This window comes from Dendrobates tinctorius, unplaced genomic scaffold (assembly GCF_039654945.1).
Source record: "Dendrobates tinctorius isolate UK_male_01 unplaced genomic scaffold, ASM3965494v1 ptg000240l, whole genome shotgun sequence".
Lineage (NCBI taxonomy): Eukaryota > Metazoa > Chordata > Amphibia > Anura > Dendrobatidae > Dendrobates > Dendrobates tinctorius.
The window spans coordinates 3,612,837-3,637,239 of NW_027361907.1; the positions used below are offsets into that span (position 1 = coordinate 3,612,837).

Here is a 24,403-nt window from a genome sequence, read left to right on the forward strand (position 1 = left end):
CTCCAGAGATGCTCAATTGGGTTTAGGTCAGGGCTCTGGCTGGGCCAGTCAAGAATGGTCACAGAGTTGTTCTGAAGCTACTCCTTTGTTATTTTAGTTGTGTGCTTAGGATCATTGTCTTGTTGGAAGGTGAACCTTGGTCCCTGCAGCTGAAAAACACCCTGTCACAACTCCCGGGTATAGCTGCTGCAGAGATGACTGCACGCCGCAGCCATGGAGGCGAGAGCAGAGCAGCGGTGAACTCACCGAGTACAAACAGGACCTGAAGCATGTGACAGGGTAACTGCTGCAGAGAATGCTTTAAACACTGCAGCCAGGGAACTGAGAGTAGCAGTTCAGCCGCCGCGATCCAGGAAGCCGGGTTCCCTCTCCAGCTTATTCGGCAAGCGCTATAGCTTGCCGAATAAGCGGAGAACCAAAGATATTCGCTCATCTCTACTTATGACCATCTGATATTTCAGTTATTTCAGTTTTTCTTTTTTAATAAATTTGCAAAAAATTCTACATTTCAGTTTTTTTTCAGTCAAGATGGGATGCAGAGTTTACAATAATGAGAAAAAAATGAACTTTTTGAATTTACCGAATGGCTACAATGAAATAGAGTGAAGAATTTAAAGGGGTCTGAATACCTTCCGTACGGACTGTAGAATAGTAGTGAAAACAGGCCTCAGCAATGCTGCCAGGTACAAAAACAGTGACGCAATAATACCAGCAGACAGGTGTGTAAAGTCACTTGAAATCTAGCTGTAGAGGATCAGTGAAGGTACATATCATTTCTATTATTACTTTTAATTGTAACTTTCATCAGCTGTAAACTTACCTGATTTTAAAGAGTACCTATCAGTAGGATCAACCCTCCAAAGCCGTCTATATGGGCATGTAGGTCATAGGAAGCTGAATAAAATGATACCTTGATATCTGGAATCTGATGTCTTATTCTAGCGAAATCCATGTTTTTCTTAATATGTGAATGAGCTGTTAAGATCTATCAGATGGACATAGATCCCCCTGACAATCTACCCCTGAGATATAAAACTTCCTATGACCTACATTCCAATATAGATGGCTTAAAAGGGTTCATCCTACTGACAGATTTCTTTTAGGGAAGATTATATATTTATTGCTTATGCACTGCAAACTTATTTCATTACAAGTTCTTTTATTCTTACAAACTCTGGTAAATTAGCTTATAAAAGTTGATTGAAGACAGATTACAATGAGTGACTATACCTAAATGTAATTATATATATATTTATATATTTATTTTTAATTCTGAGTGATTAATTTCCTAAAAAGGTTGTCCGGACTAAAGTGAAAGTCTGCATTCACTCTATTTGACTGCAGACTTCCGAACCGCAACCGTCTTTCATGCATACTCTGTTATGATTTTCCACGCGTCACGTGACAGCATGTGTGTGATCTCTCAATTCTCTTCTATTCGTAGAATCTAGTCAGTATGTGACCGCAAGTTGACAAATCACATAGATGTAGTCATGTGGCTTTCCATCCGCAGAAGAAATAAAGGGGAATGACGACAGTGTGCGCATCGCAGAATGTCACGGTTTGGCAGTCTGCAGTCACATAGATTGCAGACTTTTGATTTCAGCCAGACAACTATTTAAAGGGAACCTGTCAGCAGTTTTGGCCGACTTAAGATGCGGCCATCACATTTCAGGGCTGATATACAACAGTCTATAATTCTGTATATAAGCCCCCAACCCAACCTGGAAGAACTGAAAAACAACTTTTATTATACTCACCTGCGGGGTGGTCCGATCCGATGGGTGTCGCTGGTCCTGGTCTGGCGCCTCCCATCTTCTTACGATTGATGCCCTCCTGCTTGCTTCTTGTGCATGATGCAATCCTGCATCATCCACAAAGGCTCCACGTCATCACGCTCCTGGCAGGTGTACTTCTCTGCTGTTGAGGGCAGAACAAAGTCCTGCAGTGCGCAGGTGCTGGAAAAGGTCAAAGAGAACCCTGGCACTTGCACACTGCAGTACTTTGCTCTGCCCTCAACATGGCAGAGCAAAGTATGCCTGTGCAGGCGCTCGATGCCAGGGAACCTGTGTGGATGATGCAGGGTCGTATCATCCACATGAAGCAAGCAGGAGGGCAGTGACGCAAGCAGATGGAAGGTGCAGGTATTAAAAGCCCTGAAAGGTGCTTATATCTGCCAAAATAGCTGGCAGGTGCACTTTCAATACATCTGTCCATCAACCAAATAATAGTGTTTCTGATAGAGAGCTTGAAATAGCCAGCATACCTGAATATGAGAATTTAAAACATAAAAATCGAGTCTTTAAATTCTAACTGAAAAGATGATTACAGAGGGCAAGCTTTTAAGACCACTTACATTTCTTTATCACATATTAACTCCTACCCAACACTGAACGTACTAGTATTGGTACATGCAATGTAGATCCATTGTCAGCTCCCAGTGCCAAAGCTGAGTCTGAGTATTACACAGTCAAAATCTGCCTCTAACAGCAGCAGTATATATACGCATATCTTCACATTTTAGATAGAGGCACATTATTCTCTATAGACCAGACCAAGGAAAAGTGCGGCCTGCGGGCCACATCTGGCCTTCTGGCTGTTCGAGTCCGGCCCATGGACCGAGACAGTTGAGGGGATGAAAATAGTGGCCCACAAGCCGCACCATATCCTTTGTCACCCATCTGCCGCTTGCCAACTGTCACTGCTATCTGCATCTTCCATCGGTGAATACATTGGTGGAGAAAAGGTTCTCGGCCCCTTCTTACACCTATCAGTGTGCGAGCCCGCAGACAACATGATGTCACTTAATTGCGCTGCTGCAGAGACTTAGTGAACAGGAGACAGGAGCAGAGAACCGGGTAAGCATATGTTTACATGTATGTAGCAGGCTATGTGGGGGCTTATGCTGTATATAGGAGGCTTAGTGGGGGCTCATGTTGTATATTGGAGGCTATGTAGGGACTCATGCTGCATATTGGAGGATATATGGGGTTTCATACTGTATTTTGGAGGCTATATGGGAACTTATTTGTATAAAAGAGGCTATGTGTGATCTCATACTATATATAGCAGGCTATGTGGCTATCATACTGTATATATGAGGCTAGGCGGGTTTCATGCTATATGTAGGGAGGCCGTGTGAGGGCTCATGCTGTATATAGGAGGCTGTGTGGGGGTTCATGTTGTATCTCGGGAGGCTTTGTAGGAATTCATGCAGTATATAAGAGGCTATATGGAGGTTCAAACTGTATATATGAGGTTACAGTGGGGTAAAAAAGTATTTAGTCAGCCACCAATTGTGTAAGTTCTTCCACTTAAAAAAGATAAGAGAGGTCTGTAATTGACATCATAGGTAGACCACAACTATGAGAGTCAAAATGAGAAAACAAATCCAGAAAATCACCTTGTCTGATTTGGCAAAATTTATTTTTCAAACTATGGTGGAAAATAAGTATTTGGTCATTAACAAAAGTTCATCTCAATATTTTGTTATATATTGTTTGTTGGCAATGACAGAGGTCATATGTTTTCTGTAAGTCTTCACAAAGTTGGCACACACTGTTGGTGGTATGTTGGCCCATTCCTCCATGCAGATCTCCATTTTAGCAGTGATGTTTTGGGACTGTCGCTGGGCAACACAGACTTTCAAATCCCTCCAAAGGTTTTCTATGAGGTTGAGATCTGGAGACTGGCTAGGCCACGCTAGGACCTTCATATGCTTCTTACGAAGCCACTCCTTTCTTGCCCTGGTGGTGTGCTTGGGAACATTTTCATGCTGAAAGAACCATCCACATTTCATCTCCAATGCCCTTGCTGATGGAAGGAGGTTTGCATCACAATCTCACTATACATGGCTCCATTCATTCTTTCATGTACACGGATCAGTCGTCCTGGCATCTTTGCAGAGATACAGCCCCAAAACATGATGTTGCCAACCCATGCTTCACAGTAGGTATAGTGTTCTTTGGATGCAACTCAGGATTCTGTCTTATCCAAACACGACGAGTTTTGTTTCTACCAAACAGTTCTACTTTGGTTTCATCAGACCATATGACATTCTCCCAATACTCTGCTGGATATTCCAAATGCTCTCTAGTAAACTTCAGAGGGCCCGGACATGTACTGGCTTAAGCAGGGTGACACATCTGGCACTGCAGGATCTGAGTTCCTGGCAGCTTAGTGTGTTGATGGTAGCCTTTGTTATGGTGGTGTCAGCTCTATGCAGGTCATTCACTAGGTCCCCCAGTGTGGTTCTGGGATTTTTGCTCACCGTTCTTGTGATCCCTGTGACCCCACGGGGTGAGATCTTGCGTGGAGCCCCAGATCGAGGGAGATTATCAGTGGTCTTGTATGTCTTCCATTTTCTTATTATTGCTCCCACAGTTGATTTCATCACACCAAGCTGCTTGCCTATTGCAGATTCAGTCTTCCCAGCCTGGTGCAGAGCTACAATTTTGTTTCTGGTGTCCTTCTACGGCTGGTCTTCACCATAGTGGAGTTTGGAGTGTGAGGGTTTGAGGTTGTGGGCAGGTGTCTTTTATACTGATAAAAAGTTCAAACAGGTGCCATCACTACAGGTAATGAGTGGAGGACAGAGGAGCCTTTTAAAGAAGAAGTTACAGGTCTGTTAGAGCCAGAAATATTGCATGATTTTAGGTGACCAAATACTTATTTTACACCATAACTTGCAAAATAAATCTTGCCAAATCAGACAAGGTGATTTTCTGGATTTGTTTTCTCATTTTGACTCTCGTAGTTGTTGTCTACCTATGATGTCAATTACAGGCCTCTCTAATCTTTTTAAGTGGGAGAACTTACACAATTGGTGGCAGACTAAATACTTTTTTCCCCACTGTATGTGGCTGTCATACCATATATGGGAGGCTATGTGGGGCTCATGCTGTATATAGGGAGGCTGTGAAGGGGTTCATGCTGTACATAGGGGGCTGTGTGGGGGTTCATGCTGTATATAAGGAGGCTGTGTGGGGGCTCATGCTGTATATAGGGGGATGTCAGCATACTTAATTCTGCTCAATATTAAGTGATAGATTTCACCTCTCGCTTCCTAAAACTCAATGTAGACAAAACTGAACTCATTATCTTTCCTCCATCTCACATATCTTCCCTACCCGATCTATCTATTATGGTAAATGGCATCATGTTCTCTCCCGCACCTGAAATCCGCTGCCTCGGAGTAACTCTGGACTCTGCCCTGTCCTTCAAACCACACGTCCAAACTCTTGCCACCTCCTATCCAACTCAAAAATATTTCCAGAATCCCTCCCTTCCTCAACCCTCAATTTACTAAAACTCTTGTACATGCCCTCATCATCTTCCGCCTTGACTACTGCAACACTCTCCTCTGTGGCCTCCCTGCTAACTCTCTTGCACCACTCCAGTCTGTCCTTAACTCTGCTGCCCGACTAATCCACCTCTCTCCTCGCTACTCCCCTGGCTCTCCCCTCTGTAAATCCCTCCACTGGCTCCTAATTCCCCAACGAATCCAGTTCAGACTACTAACACTGACCTACAAAGCCATCCACAACCTGTCCCCTCCCTATATCTCTGAACTAGTCTCTCAATATCTTCCCTCACGTAATCTTCGATCCTCCCAAGACCTCCTACTCTCCTCCACACTTATTCATTCCTCACAAAACCGCCTCCAAGATTTCTCCCGAATATCCCCCATCCTCTGGAATTCCATGCCTCAACACGCCCGATTATCCACCACCCTCGGATCCGTCAAACGGAACCTAAAAACCCATCTTTTCAAGAAAGCATACAGCCTGCAATAACCATTCTGCCGCCTCAACACCGCCTGAGCTGCTGCCTCATCACCACCAGAGCTGCTGCATAACCATTCTGCTGCCTCACCAACGCCCGAGCTGCCGACTCATCACCACCAGAGCTGCTGCACCCCCGACCGTCTGTCTCTTCAACACTATCCCATAGAATGTAAGTCCGCAAGGACAGGGTGCTCTCCCCTCTGCATCAGTCTGTCATTGTAAATTTGTTTAATGTTAACGATATCTATAACTTTGTATGTAACCCCCCTTCTCATGTACAGCACCATGGAATTAATGGTTCATATAATAATAATAATAATAATAATAATAATAATAATAATAAAAATAGTATGAATATAATAATTATAATTGTAAGTAATTTGTTAATATTACCTTTGATCATAATTAGTTTCCGCCTATTGGTTTGGCCCTCGACAACAATCACAAACTCTCATGTGGCCCTTCTGGAAAATTAATTGCCCACCCAATCAATAAGCAAGTCTAGGAATACTACCTAGAGCTATTTTTTAAGCAAAAATCACAACCACACTTTCACAGCAAAGCTGTGAGAAAACTGTGTGTATAAATATGTTGTTTTGTCACCTTTTTTTGGGAAGGTTTAGAACCCAGTCTGACAGTTTTCCTACATTTATAGCTACAACACGTAACATAAAAAAAACTAGCAAACAAAAATGATAACAGACTTTATCTGCAACAAGGCAGTTTACTCAAGTTGAGAGTTACTGGAGAATACTGTCATGAAGTTTTATTATAATTATAACCTAATTTGTCTTCTTGTGATCTCATTTTATAGTCCTGATTCCATAAGATTAAATAAAACTGTGGTCCCAATTAGAGATGAGTGAACCCGAACTTAAAAGTTCAGAGTTCATACAGGACAGTTCGTGTCCAGTGCTAAATGCCAAATATGGACTTCTCCCAGAAGTTCGTTGAAATGTTCGGAGTTCCGGGGGAAGTCCGTTGGGGAAAAAGATAATTTTTTTCAGCTCCAAAGTCCGGGTCCCACCTGATATCAGTGAGGTGCGGATTCTCATTCAAGATTGGGTATAGTTCTGGTACCTGAACCAAACTTTGGAATAAAGTTCAGGTCAGGTACCAGAACCTGAACTTCCACGGGTCCACTCATCCCTAGCCACAATATATATTTTTCTCACATTTTTCAAATACTTACTGTACGCCCTGGTGGACCAGGGGGGCCGACTGGGCCTTCAAAACCTGGCAACCCAGGTGTACCCTGTATGAAAATGAAGAGTAAAGGTAAAATATGCAATATATTAACAATGTAAACATAATTATGATAACATATCTATCAATCTTATTTCATTATATACATTTAACTTACTGGTAATCCATTGATCCCTGGTAAACCTTTTTCACCTTTTATCATTAATCCCTGCATACCAATAACATCTCCTGGATCTCCCTGGAAAAAGATACAAATATTAGAATAAACTGAATGTAAATGACTGTAGTATGAGTGTAATTAATGCAAAAATGAATGGTAGGGTATAAAGAAGAAACAAATATTTATTTTTCAGAGTTCATTCACATTGAGTAAGTGAATCTCTTTGGAAAGGAAACATGTAACCTACATCTGCAGCTACACATATACCACTGGATGCCTTGTGTACATTATGAAGGTATTATCTTTACAAGTAATGTTTCTAGGGGAAAATTCCTCCATAAATATGCCATCTGACAAAATGAGCCACCACCTTTTTTCTTTTCATTTTTTGTGGTATCAGACACAATAAAAAACGGTCTAACTACACATAAAACTGGAAGCATATAGTAAAAGTCTTCTACTCATCTATGGAAGTTTAATTTCGGCTCATTACAAAATATAGTATGACAATGTGCACACTCCTTAAGATAATTTCTACAGACTCAACAAAAAACTCAAAAATCTCAGAAATCTAAGACACAAGAAAGGAGTTCATGTCCATTTGGTTCCCATCATTGTTATCTATACACTAATTCGAAAGGGTTTTGCTAAAAGGCCCCAAATCAACTTGAGCTGTTATTGACTGAAGAGTAGGAAAACATCCAACAAGTCTCCTCTTTCTTAAATTAAGGACAAAGATAAAACTTGTGGTACAAAAGAGGATCAATGAAAATGAACATAACATCTTCATTGTTGTTAATGTTTCTCTATCTCATCTGTGAATAACTAACCTGTCTTCATTATTTGAAAGGGACTGCTATTTTCCTATGATTTGGACCTTTCGCCTGTTTTAGCATGTTAAATTGGCCACATCATGGAATAGTGGCTACAGAGTTGAATAAAACATTTTATTTTCGTTAATTTCTCCTCTCCATTGTGGAGATATTAGCTTGTAAAGTTTAGGTTATAATTTATGACAAACTCAACTGGGCATTACCAGAGAGTCTTCTTGGGGGGGGCGTGTATTTCTTCCCCTGAATGAGTTTGACCGATCATAAGCAGGCAGCAACATACATGGGGAAAAAATAACATACTCACACAATAGCTTAGAATAGGCTTTCTCCTGTGGGAGAAGTGTAATGACAGACACTGATCTCACTGCACAAATGTGTGTGGTTACAAAGTGCCAGAAGTAGAGCAAAGATGAGTGTGATTACTAATACTTCATCAGCTTACATCTCATTCTTCCGAGCAAGGCATTAAGTGCAAAGCACCAATACAACAGTTTTCACAGACACAAAAGAGGGGCATTTCCCTTCCTGGTCCAAGTGATAAAAATCAATTTAAATGCAAAGTTTTGGAAATGCGTTCAGTATTAGACAGGCACTCTTTCACCGGTATACCCGGTATCTTCATGTCCTATCGCCTACTTTGAATTTTTTAATGAATTTGATTAAAGGAAATTGATTTTATCACTTGGAGCTGGATTCTTTTCCCTTCCATATGTGTAGATACAAGGCGTCTGGCAGAGACGCGAATCCATGCTCAAGATCTTTTGGAGTCAAAGAAACTCGTCATAACAGGGGTGAGCTGAATTTATTTATTTTTTACCTTGCATTTCCCTGCCTGCATTGTGCCCAATGTAGGAACAAACTCAAAGGCTATTAATTTACCATCCACAGACAGTGAAAGGTATCCCAATGAAAGGCTTCTATACATGTGACTCCAGATTTGTCATTTAAACTAGTATATGCCCTTCTAGCTATGTGCAGTATATGTGGGAGAAATGACCCAGCATGTGAAAGGTGAGATATTTCAATACAAATCTGACATACGCTACAGTAGAAGTATGTTACTGATCTCACATCAATTTCATATGGCAAGTCAGACAGTAGGATAGTTAAGGTACCAGGTACCTGAGCAAGTGTCCATTGCCACAGGAGGGGGGGGGGGGTGATCGAATCAAACACCTGAAACTGACACTGAAATTTTGGATACACCACTTACAAATAATGGCACATTGACAAACTATAATATTTCGAGCTACTAGTATGTTGATTCTCTAACATTTCATCCATTTTCTCAATAGAGACATTAGTCCACCTCTTTACTTCCACAAGACTGACCCTCATAGGACTGGTATACCTCTTTCTTCTATAACTTCATCTCAAGTTTGTGCTTCTCTTTCATCTTTCACATCCTTTTTTTCTCTTTTCCACCTTTTTCCCCTTCCCAAACCCTATTTTTCCAGCTTCTTTCCCTTACCCCTTTTCTTCCTTTCTTCTCCCCTCTTTCCTCCATGTCTTCTCCTTTGTGTATATTTGCTTTTTGTTTCGTCTATCATCTGCTCTCCACTTTTTATTTTTTATTTATTTTATGTTATTTTTAATTTTTTAATTTTCCATTTTATTGTTCATTCTTTATTTTTTATAATTTTCATTCTCACTTACATTTATATTTTTTACTCTTTATTTTTTGTTTCTCCTCCCCTAACTCTCTTCCTTCTTCCCTGTTTTTCTCAATGTACCATATTGTCCCAATATCTACACTTATATTGGACACAAGGTATACTTTTACTCTCAGCAACTTGTTCCTATACTTTCTATACAGTTGCAATACAGCTTTCCCATAGCAACCATTCTCTTTTTCAGAAACTAGTTCTTCCTGGTCATTAGTCCAGTTAGCTGTTCATCAGCTGCATCATTTCAAGTACATTCGAAACACACAAATTAGTCATTATACATTACTGAGCCCTCCGAACGAGATGTGTCTTCAGGCGCCTTGACTTTGATTTTTTTTACTTCATTTTATGAGTCTAGCCATATCTGTATCTTTATGTCTCATTTCATTTATTTATTTGTATTTTCTGCAGGATATATTGCTTATTTTTGCCTATTTTTGCTTATTTTACTTTTTTATATGTTATTGAAATTTTCCTTTTTTTGACACACATTTGTATTTGTATATATTCTTTCAGTCTAATGAAGATTTAATGTGGATCGAAATATTAAAATATTTGTTTGGATTGCATTATTATAGATATTCCTACACTAAGATTACAACGAGTGGTGGTCCTCTTCTTGAAAAATTGTATGGGGTGGTATCCCTCCTGAGCACCCACTGATACAGAGTAACGTGCACGACACACCATAACATTAAGACATTAATCAAAAAGGTTAAACATTATCAATTAACTCAAAAGTTACTTTACTTCTGCATTACTACATACCTTTATTCCTGGTAAACCTGGAGGGCCCTGAAATAACAAAACAGGATAAGTAAAGATTTTAACAGCATGTAAAGAGGGAAATATTACAAAGAAAACAAATATATTTACAGAAAAAGTTCACACTTTATATTTCAAGCAATTTGATTAAACGTTATTTTGGCATTTCATTCTTTTTTCTATTTTACATTGTTTACTGTATTGGTTAATAAATGTTATTCTTTGATAAATCGCAATTTTACGTGCATGGCAATATCAAATATGCTTATTTTGTTTTATATTTTATTTCTACTTTTTATATTTTTCCTTTTTTTCTCACTCCCCTTTCGGGACTTGGACCTGTGTTTGTTTGATTGTTTGTTCTATTTACTGAAATGCTTACAGTATATATTGCAGGATATAGTCAAAATGACATCCAAATCCATCATAAGTGGATTAAGATGGAAGCCATGGATACCTTCAGTAGGTCCTTAGCTGCCACGACAACTCATTGGTATCCCACAAATGTGCAGGAATGGTTGATGGGTGCGCACATGCAGTGGTAATCAGAGGCAATTTAAAGGCTGTTATCAGTGAATGAAAGTGACATTTAAATGGTTAAATTGAAACCTCCAGTCGCTGCTGTTAGAGGCAGATGCTGGCTGTGTAGCACAGCTGACATCTGTGAGCTCTGGTTCATCCCAACCCTGCTTCACACAAAGCACCCAATGTATGAAATACATATATGTCACACATGGGGAAGGGGTTAAAGCGACCATGCAGTCTTCAGCATGCAGTAACTGAAGGCGGTGCTTATGGGAAGTGTATTCTTTCCATGGATGATGGATATGCTCATTGCATAAAACAGCTGAGATCATGGCATACAAAGATTGAAAATGGGGGGACTGTCTCTTATGATTCTCTTGCAACCTGAACGCGGGTTGCTGATGATATTGTCATGCCCGCCAGAGGCTTACTGAACTTGTCATGTTTGTGCACCTAGTAGATCCGTAATTTTACAATACACGGCAAAATTACTGTTTTGCAGTACATTGTACAAGTCATCGCAGGTTCATGTGCTCCAAGGAAATTGATTAAAAATGTAAATTATATTCCAATTATTTAGAAAAAACAATTATCAAGTCTCAAGTCAAAATCGGAGAAAATAAGGAAAGAAAATATTTGGTATCGCTACCTGCATAACTGTCCAGACTAATAAAAGGTTATAATATCTACCCCCATAAAGTGAAAATTAAAAAACACTAGAACAAAAGAGAAGAATTTCTGATTTTATTGAATAAAAAGAGATCAGAAAGTCATAAAGATTTAACAATGGTAGTGATAAAGGCTACAGCTAGTACTGCCGAATCAAGCCCTCATACACCTCTATCAGCCGAAAAATAAAGCTAGAGCACTTGGAAGGCGAGGAGAAAAAAATGAAAAGCAAAGAAATCCCCATTGGGACTGTCACCCAAAAGTTTGCATAAACCTGGAGTAGGCCTTGGATGTATTCTTTCCAGTATGGTATATACCAGTAATGAATGTAAAAGTGAACCAGCTCCCTTCTCTATTCTTGACACTACAATTCTCGTCTTACGTATGCTTAGTCTGCACTGTACAGTATATATCAGTATGATATGGTATTTAAACCATAAAAGTATGTAGTACTTACCGGATAACCTATTAACCCCGGAAGCCCAGGTGGCCCCAATGGTCCTATTTCACCCTATGAGGAAAAGAAAAGTTGTTACTTAATCTAACAACATTACAAACCCCTGTTTTAATTAGAAAAAATGCATTATTAGTAAGTTACATCATTTACCTTTGTACCATTGCAGCCAGGAATACCAGGCGGGCCAGGAGGGCCATCTTGACCAGGAATGCCCTTTAGAAATGGAAGATTTTATAATAGATTAAAATACTATTTTCAAATGCAATCAATTATTTATTCAGAATGAAGCCAATACATACAGGGAGGCCAGGGTTTCCTGGAAATCCAGCAGATCCAGGAGGCCCCTGAATTGAATGAAAGGAAAAAACAATGACTTTGTGATTGAATGGCTTCAAAAAGCAAACCACTTGTAGAATGTAAAATGCACTGTGTAACTGATTTTAATAATATCTTAGCAATATTCAGTAGGGTTAGTGAGACAGAGAGGGAGAAGTCGAGAGAGTAAGAAAGATAGCGAGTGAGAGAGAATGAGAGTCATTCATTAGCCAACAAAAAGGCTTAAAAGGAGTTTAAAGAGGGTGTCCAGAGGGACAATTTAAAGAAGGTGTCCAGTGGAGATAAGTTATTACTGATCCACTGGATAGTTGAACAGTGAGAATCCAACAGTTGAGACCTGCACTAACCGGCACAAAGGGTCACTTTTAGGCCCATTGACCCGCTTCATTCTTTACGGTAGCCCCATAGAGAATGAATAGAGTGGCATTTTGGCATGCACACTCCATTCTAACAGGGACAAAAGTGTCCTATTCTGGATAGGTGATAACTTCTCTCCATGGGACAATATTTAATATTTAGTTTGGTTGTTCGATCTTGAAATACTTTACTGTTTGAGTCCAGAATCGGCTGTTAGATGCTTGTTATAGTGCCCTTTGTTGTTCATTGGATTCCCCATCAAAAGTCTGCCTAATGTGTCCATGGCTGACAAAAAGAAGCCTCTTCTAGGGCGCTGGTGGGTCTTGGCTGGCCTGCCGACTGTGTAATAGAGGATGTGTATGGTCGCGCTAACCTACTGAGCATGTGTGACTACTGGAGCTGGGCATTCAAAGGTGGGGGATGCCATTACAAATAATAGTAACAGTGAGAAACAACAAAAATCTAGACACAAGAGCATTTCTTTCAATAAAAAATTATATTACACCTGCGCTGGCTGACTATACCACGTGATGATACCTGAATAAGTCATGAAAAAGTACTTACTTCCTATGAACTGTAGGGCTGCGGGTGGATCCAGCGTGCGCCACTTGTGGGGGTGAATATACCACGGTATGACAGAAGACGCAGCACCAAGGAGGCGTCCCTCCTGTGGGCAGTGGTGCGGGAGCGTCTCTGAAGCTGACAGCCGCTGGGCGCGCTGAATGATGGCCCTGATGAAGAAGGTCCGTAGACCTTAGAAACGCGTTAGCTTCTAGTTTGGCCTGCACGCGCTTCCTTCCCCCTCTTTCGGTGACGTCACCTGATCTCCTCCCTCTCAGCCGCTGCACGCCGGCGGCGCCTCTCGGCCGGAGCGCGCCGCCATCATTCAGCGCGCCCAGCGGCTGTCAGCTTCAGAGACGCTCCCGCACCACTGCCCACAGGAGGGACGCCTCCTTGGTGCTGCGTCTTCTGTCATACCGTGGTATATTCACCCCCACAAGTGGCGCACGCTGGATCCACCCGCAGCCCTACAGTTCATAGGAAGTAAGTACTTTTTCATGACTTATTCAGGTATCATCACATGGTATAGTCAGCCAGCACAGGTGTAATATAATTTTTTATTTATTATTACTGTTTTTTCTGGGTGTGCACAGACCCAGGATATTCGCCAGCAGCGGCTGTATTGCACATATCCACCATCAGTTACAACAGGGAGCGCCGGTGTATTTTTGTTATTCACATTTAGCATTTCTTTCAAGTTATTTGGCAAAAATGTAATTTATATAATTGAAATGAATGTTTCATTTTCTAAGTTTTCAGTAAAACTGTGCTTTGGAAGCTTTAGTTTGAGATAGAACTGTGTGAATGTCAAAAAGGATTACAGTGAACATCTAAATGGTGGGGAAACGTGGGTTGTGGGGGTGCCATGTCTTCAGGAATAGACTATAGTAAGTACATACAGTATATGGACAGCCATATTATAGAGTTGCACTGATTTGCATGCATCTGACTCCTTCTGTCACATAGCAATGACCATTGCACCACCATACTGCTATTGCTAGTTTCTGTTTTTCCCTGATTAGGGTATTATCGCTGTTCCTAACCTCACTGTCATATGCAACAGTGTGTCACACTACGGTATCATGTATTAGCACTATACAGTTTTGCGTTTCCTACCTCATTTTAATAAGTTGTGTGTGTAATTTTGTTAATAAAGAGTTCATTTTTTTTATAAAACACATTGACCATCTTACAGTCTTTTTAGGTCGGATTTAGGTTTATATGCTGCAAAATAAATAAGCTAAGGCCCAAATTACATTATAGTTGAAGAATTGCTATGCACTATGTGTAATAGTTTGGAACTTACTCTATTTCCTTTGGTACCTGGAAGTCCTGGTTCACCCGTGTCACCCTGTAATAGTAGAAGATTGGATATGTTGCACTTGTATACATGGTGAAAGAAACTGAACTGGATCATCATATAAATCACTCACTTTTTGTCCAAATGGTCCAGGAGGTCCTTCTGGTCCTTGAAGGCCAGGAAACCCAATAACGCCATGTAGACCAGGAAATCCTCGTTCACCCTTGCAAAGAGAACAGGAACATGGTATAAAGTTACAAACGGTAGAAACGTCATAGTGTTTTTAGTCTCTAGCTTAGTTATGCAATTGTGGAGAATATTCTTTACCAAGTCCTAAAATGAACTTGTGTTTTACACACTGTTGATGTTGAAAGGGAATATTCCTAGCAGTAATATCACACCTGGGGGAATGTATTCGTAACACTGAAAATGCTTTACTCTTTATTATAAACTATAAAAGATGAAACACTGAACATAGATGAGTCTCTAAACCAAATGTAAGCTAAAAGTAACGTGAAGGATAATCATCACAATTCTGAATTCTGAATTTTGGCCACTAGAGGGTAGACAATGCATGGAGATCATTAGTGGGCCTCTGATAAGTATCCATTTAGGACCACTTGTACCTTTCCACCAAGCTCTTAGTTGAAGAATTATCGATCTAACTGAGCATTCTGAAACATCTGATTCATTTTATTAGCATCAGGTTAAAGTATAAAATAAATAAAAAAAAGGTATCCATGTCACAAGATAACTATTGCCTTTGAGTAGATTTCACATTATTAGTGTATAATATAGATATAGAATATATTATTTGGTGCATCTATTAACAAAAAAGGGAATGTTTAAATATTGAGACTACAGTTAACGTGACAATATTATTATTTATTTTTAAAGTACTATTGATTCTATTGTGCTGTGAATGTGAAGAGGGTTTACCTACAAAAGCATACAGAAATTGCAATGAACAAACTAACAGTGACAGACCGGTATAGAGGGGGAGAGGACCCTGTCCTCACGGGTCTAGGAGAAGACACATGTAATATCGGCTTCCAGCTTCAGCAGCTAGTAAGTCGTTTGTAACTCCAGTGGAGGTGTGGGGACAGAAGGCAGGTTGTGGGTTGTCGAATAGTGTGGTGATGACAGGTGGGAGAAAATTTTAGACGAGCTGTTCAAGTTGTTTTAAAGCAAAAGGGACTAGAAATATGGGGCAATAGGTGAAAGCAAAGGTTGGGTCAAGGGATGACCTCGTCAGGATTGTTACGTGTTTGAAAGCAGAAGAAAAGACTCTAGAGGTTAAAGGGAACCTGTCACCCCCCCAGGGCGTTTTTCAGTTAAAGAGCCACCTTCAGCAGCACTAAGGCTGCATTCTGTGAAGGTGGCTCTCCTTTTTCTGACCCCTAGTAACGCTGAAATATCAACTTTTATAAATAGCTCCTCATACCTGTAATGTGTCCCATAGATATGGTGTGTCCCCCTGTATCAGCCCCTACCATAGTACCATCCGTCCATCATGCCTGTCCGGTGTCTCGGCGCCGCCCACCATCCGTCCATCATGATGCCCCTGTGCGTCGCTGCCTCCTCCTATTTTGAATTCAGTTGTGGAGGCCCCAGATCCTGCCCTGCAGTGTGTTATGATGTATTCACACTGTGGGGCTGGGGCCTCCGCAACACACAGGCGCAATAGCCTGATGTTCTCGGGCAGCGCGCACTGCGCATGGCCGAGAACTCTTGTCACAGAGCAGGCGCCTGCATTCAAAACAGGAGGAGGCAGCGACGCACAGGGGCATCATGATGGACAGATGGTGGCGGCGCCAAGACACCGGACAGAGGCATGATGGACGGAGGGTAGGCGGCTGATACAGGGGGACACACCATACCTATGGGACACATTACAGGTAATATAAGCAGGACAAAGGCAGGGTCTCTGTCTCTACATTATGCTGCTCTCAGATTAGGTAGCAAAAATCTGGTGACAGATTCTCTTTGTGTTATATATAAATATGTGATTGTCACATGACTTTATCACCATTTTAGAGGTAGAAACATGCTAAAGACAGAAGGATCTTGGCTACATCTATAACTCCAGCTGCAAAAAAGTTGAGACACTGTGGAAAATGTAAATATGCAGCTTGAATGAGGGACAAATAGTGACTGCACACTGCAAAAAAAAAACCCGCTGTGTGTACTCTGCAACCCATATGTGTGGTAGTACTATGCTACTACTGTGCTAAAAACCGCTGTGTGCACTTTTCACCCCCGCAACCGTGGGAGTACTGTCCTTTAAGCAGCTGTGTGCACACTGCACCCCCCCCCCACCTGTGGGAGTACTGTGCCTTTAAGCAGCTTTGTGTACTCTGCATCCCCTCCTTCTTTGGAAGTACTGTCCTTTAAGCTGCTGTGTGTACTCTGCAACCCCCCGCCTGTGGGAGTACTGTCCTTTAAGCCACTGTGTGTATTCTGCACCCATATCTGTGGGAGTACTGCCCTTTAAGCCACTGTGTGTAATCTGCACCCCCTGCCTGTGGGAGTACTGTCCTTTAAACCACTGTGTGTACTCTGCATCCCCCCTACCTGTGCGAGTGCTGTCTTTGAAACAGCTGTGTGTACTCTGCACCCCCATGTCTGTGATAGTACTTTGCATATTCTTTAACCCATATCTGTGGGAGTACTTTACCAAAAGCCGCTGTGTGTATTCTATAACTCATATCTGTGGGAGTACTTTGTGAAAAGCCGCTGAGTGTATTCTTTAACCCTTATTTGTTGGAGTACATTATGAAAAGCTGCTGTGTGCATTCTTTAACCCATATCTGTGTGAGTAATGTGCCTTTAAGCCTCTGTGTGTACTCTGCAAGCCATCCTGTGGGGGTACTGTGGGCCATTGTCTGGGTGTGAAATTTGTTACCAGCTTCTGTGGAGAGAATGTGGAAACATGCTCTGTGGATGAAATTTTTAACTGGACTGCCGGTAGCAAGCCTTGCTGAGAACTGCCAGGTTGATCCAAGATCATACTACAAGCTTTCATTGGTGGCATTTGGAATGTACGCTACGGGAGCACACATTTTGGAGCTGTGAGGGTACTCTTCCCCATGCTCTGTGGATGAAATCTGTAAGGGTAGGGATACTCATCCCCATACAATAGTCCCGCTCTTACCCCCATTTAGCTTCCTTTTGCAGCCCTCTAGCCCTGACTATGACCATTTTACAGCCATTTTAAAGCACCAAAGTTCGGGTCCCCATAGATTTCTATTGGGTTCAGGTTCGGGGTCAAGTTCGAGGTCAAATTCGGACCCAAACCAAACTTTTACTGCATGTTAGTCGAACCCGGTGAACCCGAACATCCACAGGTTTGCTAATCTCTAGTCCTGGGTCTTCTTTGCTAGATTTTGCATTTCATAATGTGGCAACTGTTTTCTCTTGGTGAAAGGTCTGGATTGCAGGTGGCCAATTCATCATGAACTGTTCTTCTGCAAAGCCATGCTGTTATGATGGATGCAGTATGTGGTTTAGCATTGTCATGCAATATGCAAGATCTTCCCTACTATAAGCATTGTCATGATCAGCTCAACATTGATAACACCTTTCAATATATATCAAAACTGCTTATTCTATAGGCACTAACGAAAAGCCTGTTCCATTGAAGAAACAGATTTCTGAACTGTGCACTGATAAGCAGCTGGATGGTCCCTCTCCTCCAGAGTCAGCAGGACATGGCGTCTGTGGTTTCCATAAAGAATTTCAAAATTTTATTCATCTGACCACATTTCCATATTACCTCAGTCCATTTTAAATTAGCTTTGTGTTGATATATTGCTTTGTTTTTTGCACCTGAGAGCCTGTAGACCACGAGCTTCCAAAATTGACCTTCAGCCTCATTTTGTGTGTACATGGATTTCTCCAAAATCTTTGAATATTTTGATTATATTATGTACTATAGATGGTGGGATATTAAAAGTCTTTGCAATTTTATGTTGTGGAACATTTTTCAGAAATTGTTCACAGGTTGGTGAGCCTCTGAACACCTTTTCTTCTGAGGGACTCTGCCTCTCTGACATGCTATTTTTATACAGTCTATAACTTAGTTGAAAATTGACCTTCCAGCTGTTTTTCATTAATACCACTTACGGTAATTGTCCAGCATTTTGTTAACTTTGTCCAAACTTTTTTTTTAGATGTGTTGCTGCCATCAATTTCTAAATGAGTTAGCTGAAATCGAAACAGGTCTAACTTTCATCTTCCGATATGTGTCCTATGTTCCTTGTTGGCAAAATGTCTAGAAGAGATTTGAATGGTTGAGAAAGGGGAACGACCTGAAACGTCACAAGTGTGATCTTTTGCTGGATAAAACTTTGCCTCTGCTAGGGTCTCTGTGGAGCCCTGCACAGCTACTTCTATTGAAGGATTTTCTTTACGATAATGATTGGAATCTAAATATTTATGCTGTTGCATTACTGTTGCTTGATTTACTCATGAATGAATGAATGAATATGACTATAATTTGTGAAGTACCATGTTTTTGCATTTGTTCATTTCTAACATATTACAAAGTGTCTCAACTTTTTTTTTATAATTAGCGTTGTACATTACATCATATGTACAGTATATGTGTATTGATATTAATAGGATTTTCTGGGCCGAGAAGAGAAGTTTTCAGTTACTTTATGTGACTGCAGACTGGCGAATTGTGGCAGTATGCAGTGCACACATTGTCATGATTCCCCTGTATTCCCTGTGGGAGTGGGCGGTTGGATGATTACAAATATACATAGTTGCAGTTACATGCCGACTTGATTTCTCTTCTGCATCTCACAACTGTCTTATTGCATGGAGCCAGATAAATCTTGTCAGCATTTAACTACAAGGCTGGAGTCACACTAGCGATTAAATTGGACAAAGGTAATGAGATAAAAAATCGCATTGCATTCTTCCCTATGTTATTCTATGGTGCTGCTCCCATCATCCGTTTTTTTTCGGACCGAGACAATCGCAACATGCTGCGATTGTCACTGATTTTCGGATCGGATTCGCCAATGCAAGTCTATGGATGTGATTAAAGATCCCATTGAAAGCGCACCACACTTGTGACTTGCGATTAAATCGCAAGACTTCTCCAGGTCAACAGGAAAGAGCACCAGGCATTGGCATTGGATGTCAATTTGATGCTTAGATGCGAATAAAATCGGTTCATCGACGGAAATTCGGATGACAGACGGATCCCTGGACAAGAAATCTTTGTGCGATTTAGTACCGCTAAAATCGGACTGATTTTTTAATCGTTTGGTGTGACTCCGGCCCAAGTATAAAAATTGCATAGCTGCAGTCACATGACCACCACTTGCATGGGGAATACAGAGAAATTTGAACAAATCGTCAATTTGCAGTCACACATAGTGACTGCAGACTTTACTTCTCAGCCTGGAAAAGTCCTCTAAACATGCCTGCCTAGATCTAAGTATCATCGGACTTCATTCTGTGGTTTTATCTATCTCCATAACGTACTGTTTGTATATAACACAAAAAGGGATACGAAAAGAGGATGTGTCTTGTAGTGACACAATACACATATCAGTTCTGCTACAATGATTAGCTGCCACATGTTTTTGCAATTTCCTCAGTTTTATGGGACATTGTGCATGTCCAGCTGACTCACTGAACAGTAGGAACAAATCTCCCGAAAAAAATATATTGCATCTAGTTCCTGCTTTAAATAACTTATGCATCTGGATAATAGCTTTAATTGTCCACCGCCATAACAGAATTGGAAAGTAAATGACGTAAATAAGGGTAATTCCTGTCTGAAAATTAAAAAAAATAGCTTGTTAGGACTAGAAGTAAATATATGGTGTATTTAAGTAATATTCTATTCAAAATATACAATCAAAATGTGAATCTTTTATTCCAGTTTTGTAAAAATAAAACATAATAACTGCAAGAATGAAGTTTATCAAGACTGACGTTTTACACAACAGTCTTAAATCTATAGCTCGCTGAGTGACATGCACTTGCCTCTTTGGGCGGTCCAAGCACCAGAAATAAAATCTACAGTAGTCAGAGACTGGCGCAGATTTCTTCTCCAATGGATGACAGCGTTCTGGCATTTATTACAACAAATTTCTCTTACGATTATCGGCCACAACCTTCCACAAAGCTCGTCTCACTTTTTTTTTCACTAAAGTGCTATGAGAGTGCGGGGCAGAATTTTTTCTTTTTTTTTTAAAGTTGAACGTTATTGTGAAAATATGCCACGTGTCATTTTATACCAGAAAACTGTCGTAGAGGATGATAAATTCCACCATTTCCATTTTAATTTGTGAACATTTTCCAGATGTCAGTGAATAATAACACTTTTGTTTACATGCGGGGCAAAAAACTGGTGCATATCCTTCCTGGCCTCTGATGGAAATGCAACTGCCGGATGAAGCATTGTGGAACATATCAGTGAGATTCCTGCTGCTCATATATTTAGCTCACTGATCATTTCCTAGATTTGATACAATTGTGTCCACTGCTTGCGCCGAGCAGGCATAGGAATGTACAGGTTTCATGTCTCTTGTCTTTTGGGCAGTAAAGTATTTTCAACATGCTGGCTGGCATTAGCAATGCTACAGCATCTTGGCCTTCTCCATTCACAGAATACAGGTGGCCAAAAGGCTGAAAAGACACAATGGGCACAACGTGGCCGAAGTGCTTATATGTGGCCTTACTGCTCATGCATAGTGTTAATTATGCCTCTCATTATGTGTGTATCCTGTTCAAGTCTTTCTGGTAGATATTTCTTCACTTAGACTAATAAGTTCTTAAAGGTATTTCCTGGTTTGAACAAGTCACCAGATTGCCTGGTTCGGCCAAGTCCTAAGTCAAGTATTAGGACACACATATAAAGGGCCGGGTCCTCCAGTGATGACATCCTCTTTAAAGTGGCTTTGTCTTGTGAGTTCTAGATGATATCTTGTGGGGTTCAACTGTGGTACTTATTAGGATAGGTTTATTGACCTCCTATTAAAAGGTATCTGTTAGTGCGATCCAGCCCCCCTTCCCCAATTCCTTATATGGCCAATTAGGTATTTGGAAATAGAAGGCAATCTGTCGAAGCATTACCCAAAACTCTGTCTCTTCTGCTTTATTCCACATGTAGCTCCACTTCCTTCTGATTGACTGACAGCTTATCAACTTTGTAATCAAGCCAGTGAACTGTAAACCAAAAGATGGTGGCGCTAAATGTAACAGAGCGGGGGAGACAGAGGCTCGGGCACTGCTTTGGAAGGTCCACAGCACAACACCTTTGTTTTCATATGGAATAAAACATTATTATTTTTTTAGTAATGGAGCAATGAATTGCATGAGTAAAAGTACAGATTGCTTTACGTTTGAAGACCAACATGCCCACATAAGCATTTTGAGGGGGCTAGAGGTTACCTTCAAGCTGTCCCAACTATGTGAGGCTATCAGCAGAGAAGGAACTTAGATTTCACCACCACTGGGGACATGGGTTTTTAGTATGCATTTAGTATGTTCAATATATGGTAAAACTAACCTGGCAGTATGATTCCTCAGGTCAGTATGAGTACGCAGATACCAAACATGTATAGATTTTTATTTAAGTGTTAAGACAAAATTCTGTAACTTGTAAGACAATTTTTTTGCTTATGTCGCCATTTTCCAAGATCCGTAGCATTTTCATTTTTTGGGATCTGGGGCTGGGTGAGGGTTTATTTTTTTCAGCTTGAGATGGCATTTTTACTGATACCATTTTCGGGTACATACGATGTTTTGATAGCCTCTTACTGCATTTTATTGTAATGTTGCAGTGGCCAAAAAAAATTAATTCTGGAGTATGATTTCTTTTCTCCTTACCCCGTTTACTGATCAGATTAATTGTTGCTAGGGTTATCCCCACCCAGTCCCCTGATACTCACCTCCTCGCTCCTGCATCCTGGTGTGCTGCTGGACGGGGATCGTAGGGGACTCCTCCTGCACTCTCGGCCTCACGGTCGGCGGCGATACCTGTCACGCATGATCATTAGGACGTGGCCACGCGCACTGCCTGCACCATTAACCACTGCGGCACCCCAACCTGGAAGCTCCTCCTGGCCAATGGAGTCTCGCTGACAGGTTTATCAGGCCACCCTCCCTTAGTGGAGGCGCCTAATTATTGTGTTACTTTCCGTGCCATTATTTAGGCCCTTGATATCTGGTTTCCCAGTGTCTGTCTCACTTGAGGCCACCCATCTTTCAGTGGCTTGGTCCCTTTTTGTGCCTTCCCTGCTGCCTGTTTCCCTGTGGTCCTTCGCTGTTCCTCCTCATCTCTACTGCAGTTGCTGTCCTAGCCACCCGTCCCTGGTGGTCTCCAGACTTTGTTGTTCCCTCTGGTCTCTGACCTTGTCCTCTGATTCTTTCATTTCTCCTGTCTCTGTCGGTCAGTGTTCTGTGAAATACTTTCTCCTCAGTACCTCCCCTGTCCTGTATTATTTTGTTCCGTTTTTGGCTTTTATCTCCCTACGAACCGCCCTCTTGGTACCGGCTGTCGAGGTATTGGAGCCCCTGGCCTTGCCCCTAACGATCCCTGTATAGGGGTTGGATTCATCTGGTTAGCTCACCCAGTGGATGTACGGTACCGTGACCCAGAAGATCCACTCTAGGAAGCTCGCCTCTCTCAGGCGTTACAATTGTTTTTATATTTTGATAGATTGGACATTTCTGAATGCAGTGATGGCAAATATGTGAATTTATTTTCAATGGAGCAAAAAGGGGGTGATGTGAACTTTTGTGTTTTTCTACTTTTTTTCACATTTTTAAAAACTTTTTTCTCACTTTTTACTGACTTCAATAGGCCCCTTAGGGGACTTGAAACTGCAATCGTTTGATCACCTGTGCTATTCATAGCAGGGCTTCAGCTCTGCTATGTATAGTAGAAATGATGATCTCCTAGGAGATTCACAATGTCAGGTACGGAGGTCATCAGCGGACCCTCGCTGTCATGACAACCCCCCTGTCATGTGATCACAGGGTGCCATTGGGCAGGATTAATGACTTGCTTCCCGCCAGCACATGTTAAATCCCACTGTAAGTGATTGACAGCGGGATTTAACAGATTAACAGCCACTGGTAAGTAATAAGTAATAAATATGCCTTAAAATATTTTCTCCGTCTCATTATTCTGGCATCTGGCAAATATTAATAATTATGGCAATACTAATTGACCAAAAAAATGGGAAATGCTTATTCTGATTTCATATCAGATATTGAGAAAAACATGCATATGTGTCTTTTTATATAGTGTATGTAAACTTCTGGTCTCAACTGTATCTATCTATTATCTATATATCTAAGTATCTATCTATTCATCCCTCTATCTGTCTCTTTAACTAAGCCTATTTTCCTTTTTATTCAACTAGCTTTAAACAGCATTCATTGCTGTACAAAAACGCAGGTAAAAATCGCAATCAAAAACGAGGTTAAAACGCAATGTGTGTGAAACTTTAATGTTACCAGAGTTCCAACTGCGGGGAAACCTGGAGGCTGTGAACTAAGGTAAACAGAGTTCACAACCTCCAGGTGTACCAGCAGTTAGGAACTCTAGCAACCTTGAAGTCTCCCATAAAGGCTCCCTTAGTGTTACCAGACCTCACAGTTGCTGGGTCATGCAGAGCGCAGTCTGTCAGTCCGCGTGACCAGGTGGAATCACTGTAGTACATCGGACTGCACTCTGCATGACATGGCAGCAGTGTAGTCTGGCAGTCCGTTGTATTATAGCGATTCCAAAAGGTCACTTGTATTGCCG

The 24,403-nt window shown here is 41.1% G+C and overlaps 1 protein-coding gene across 1 annotated transcript in view; it reads right to left on the minus strand.

Annotated features, from left to right (window-relative positions):
- COL4A1 (collagen type IV alpha 1 chain) overlaps positions 1-24,403 on the minus strand; it is a 232,061-nt gene that overhangs the window by 111,061 nt on the left and 96,597 nt on the right. Inside the window, exons 3-10 of the mRNA XM_073556826.1 lie at positions 14,756-14,845; positions 14,629-14,673; positions 12,368-12,412; positions 12,219-12,281; positions 12,069-12,122; positions 10,421-10,447; positions 7,150-7,230; positions 6,979-7,041 (exon numbers count right to left, since the gene is read on the minus strand). Of these exons, the coding sequence (XP_073412927.1) occupies positions 6,979-7,041; positions 7,150-7,230; positions 10,421-10,447; positions 12,069-12,122; positions 12,219-12,281; positions 12,368-12,412; positions 14,629-14,673; positions 14,756-14,845 (468 nt within the window). The remainder of the gene's footprint in view (positions 1-6,978; positions 7,042-7,149; positions 7,231-10,420; positions 10,448-12,068; positions 12,123-12,218; positions 12,282-12,367; positions 12,413-14,628; positions 14,674-14,755; positions 14,846-24,403) is intronic.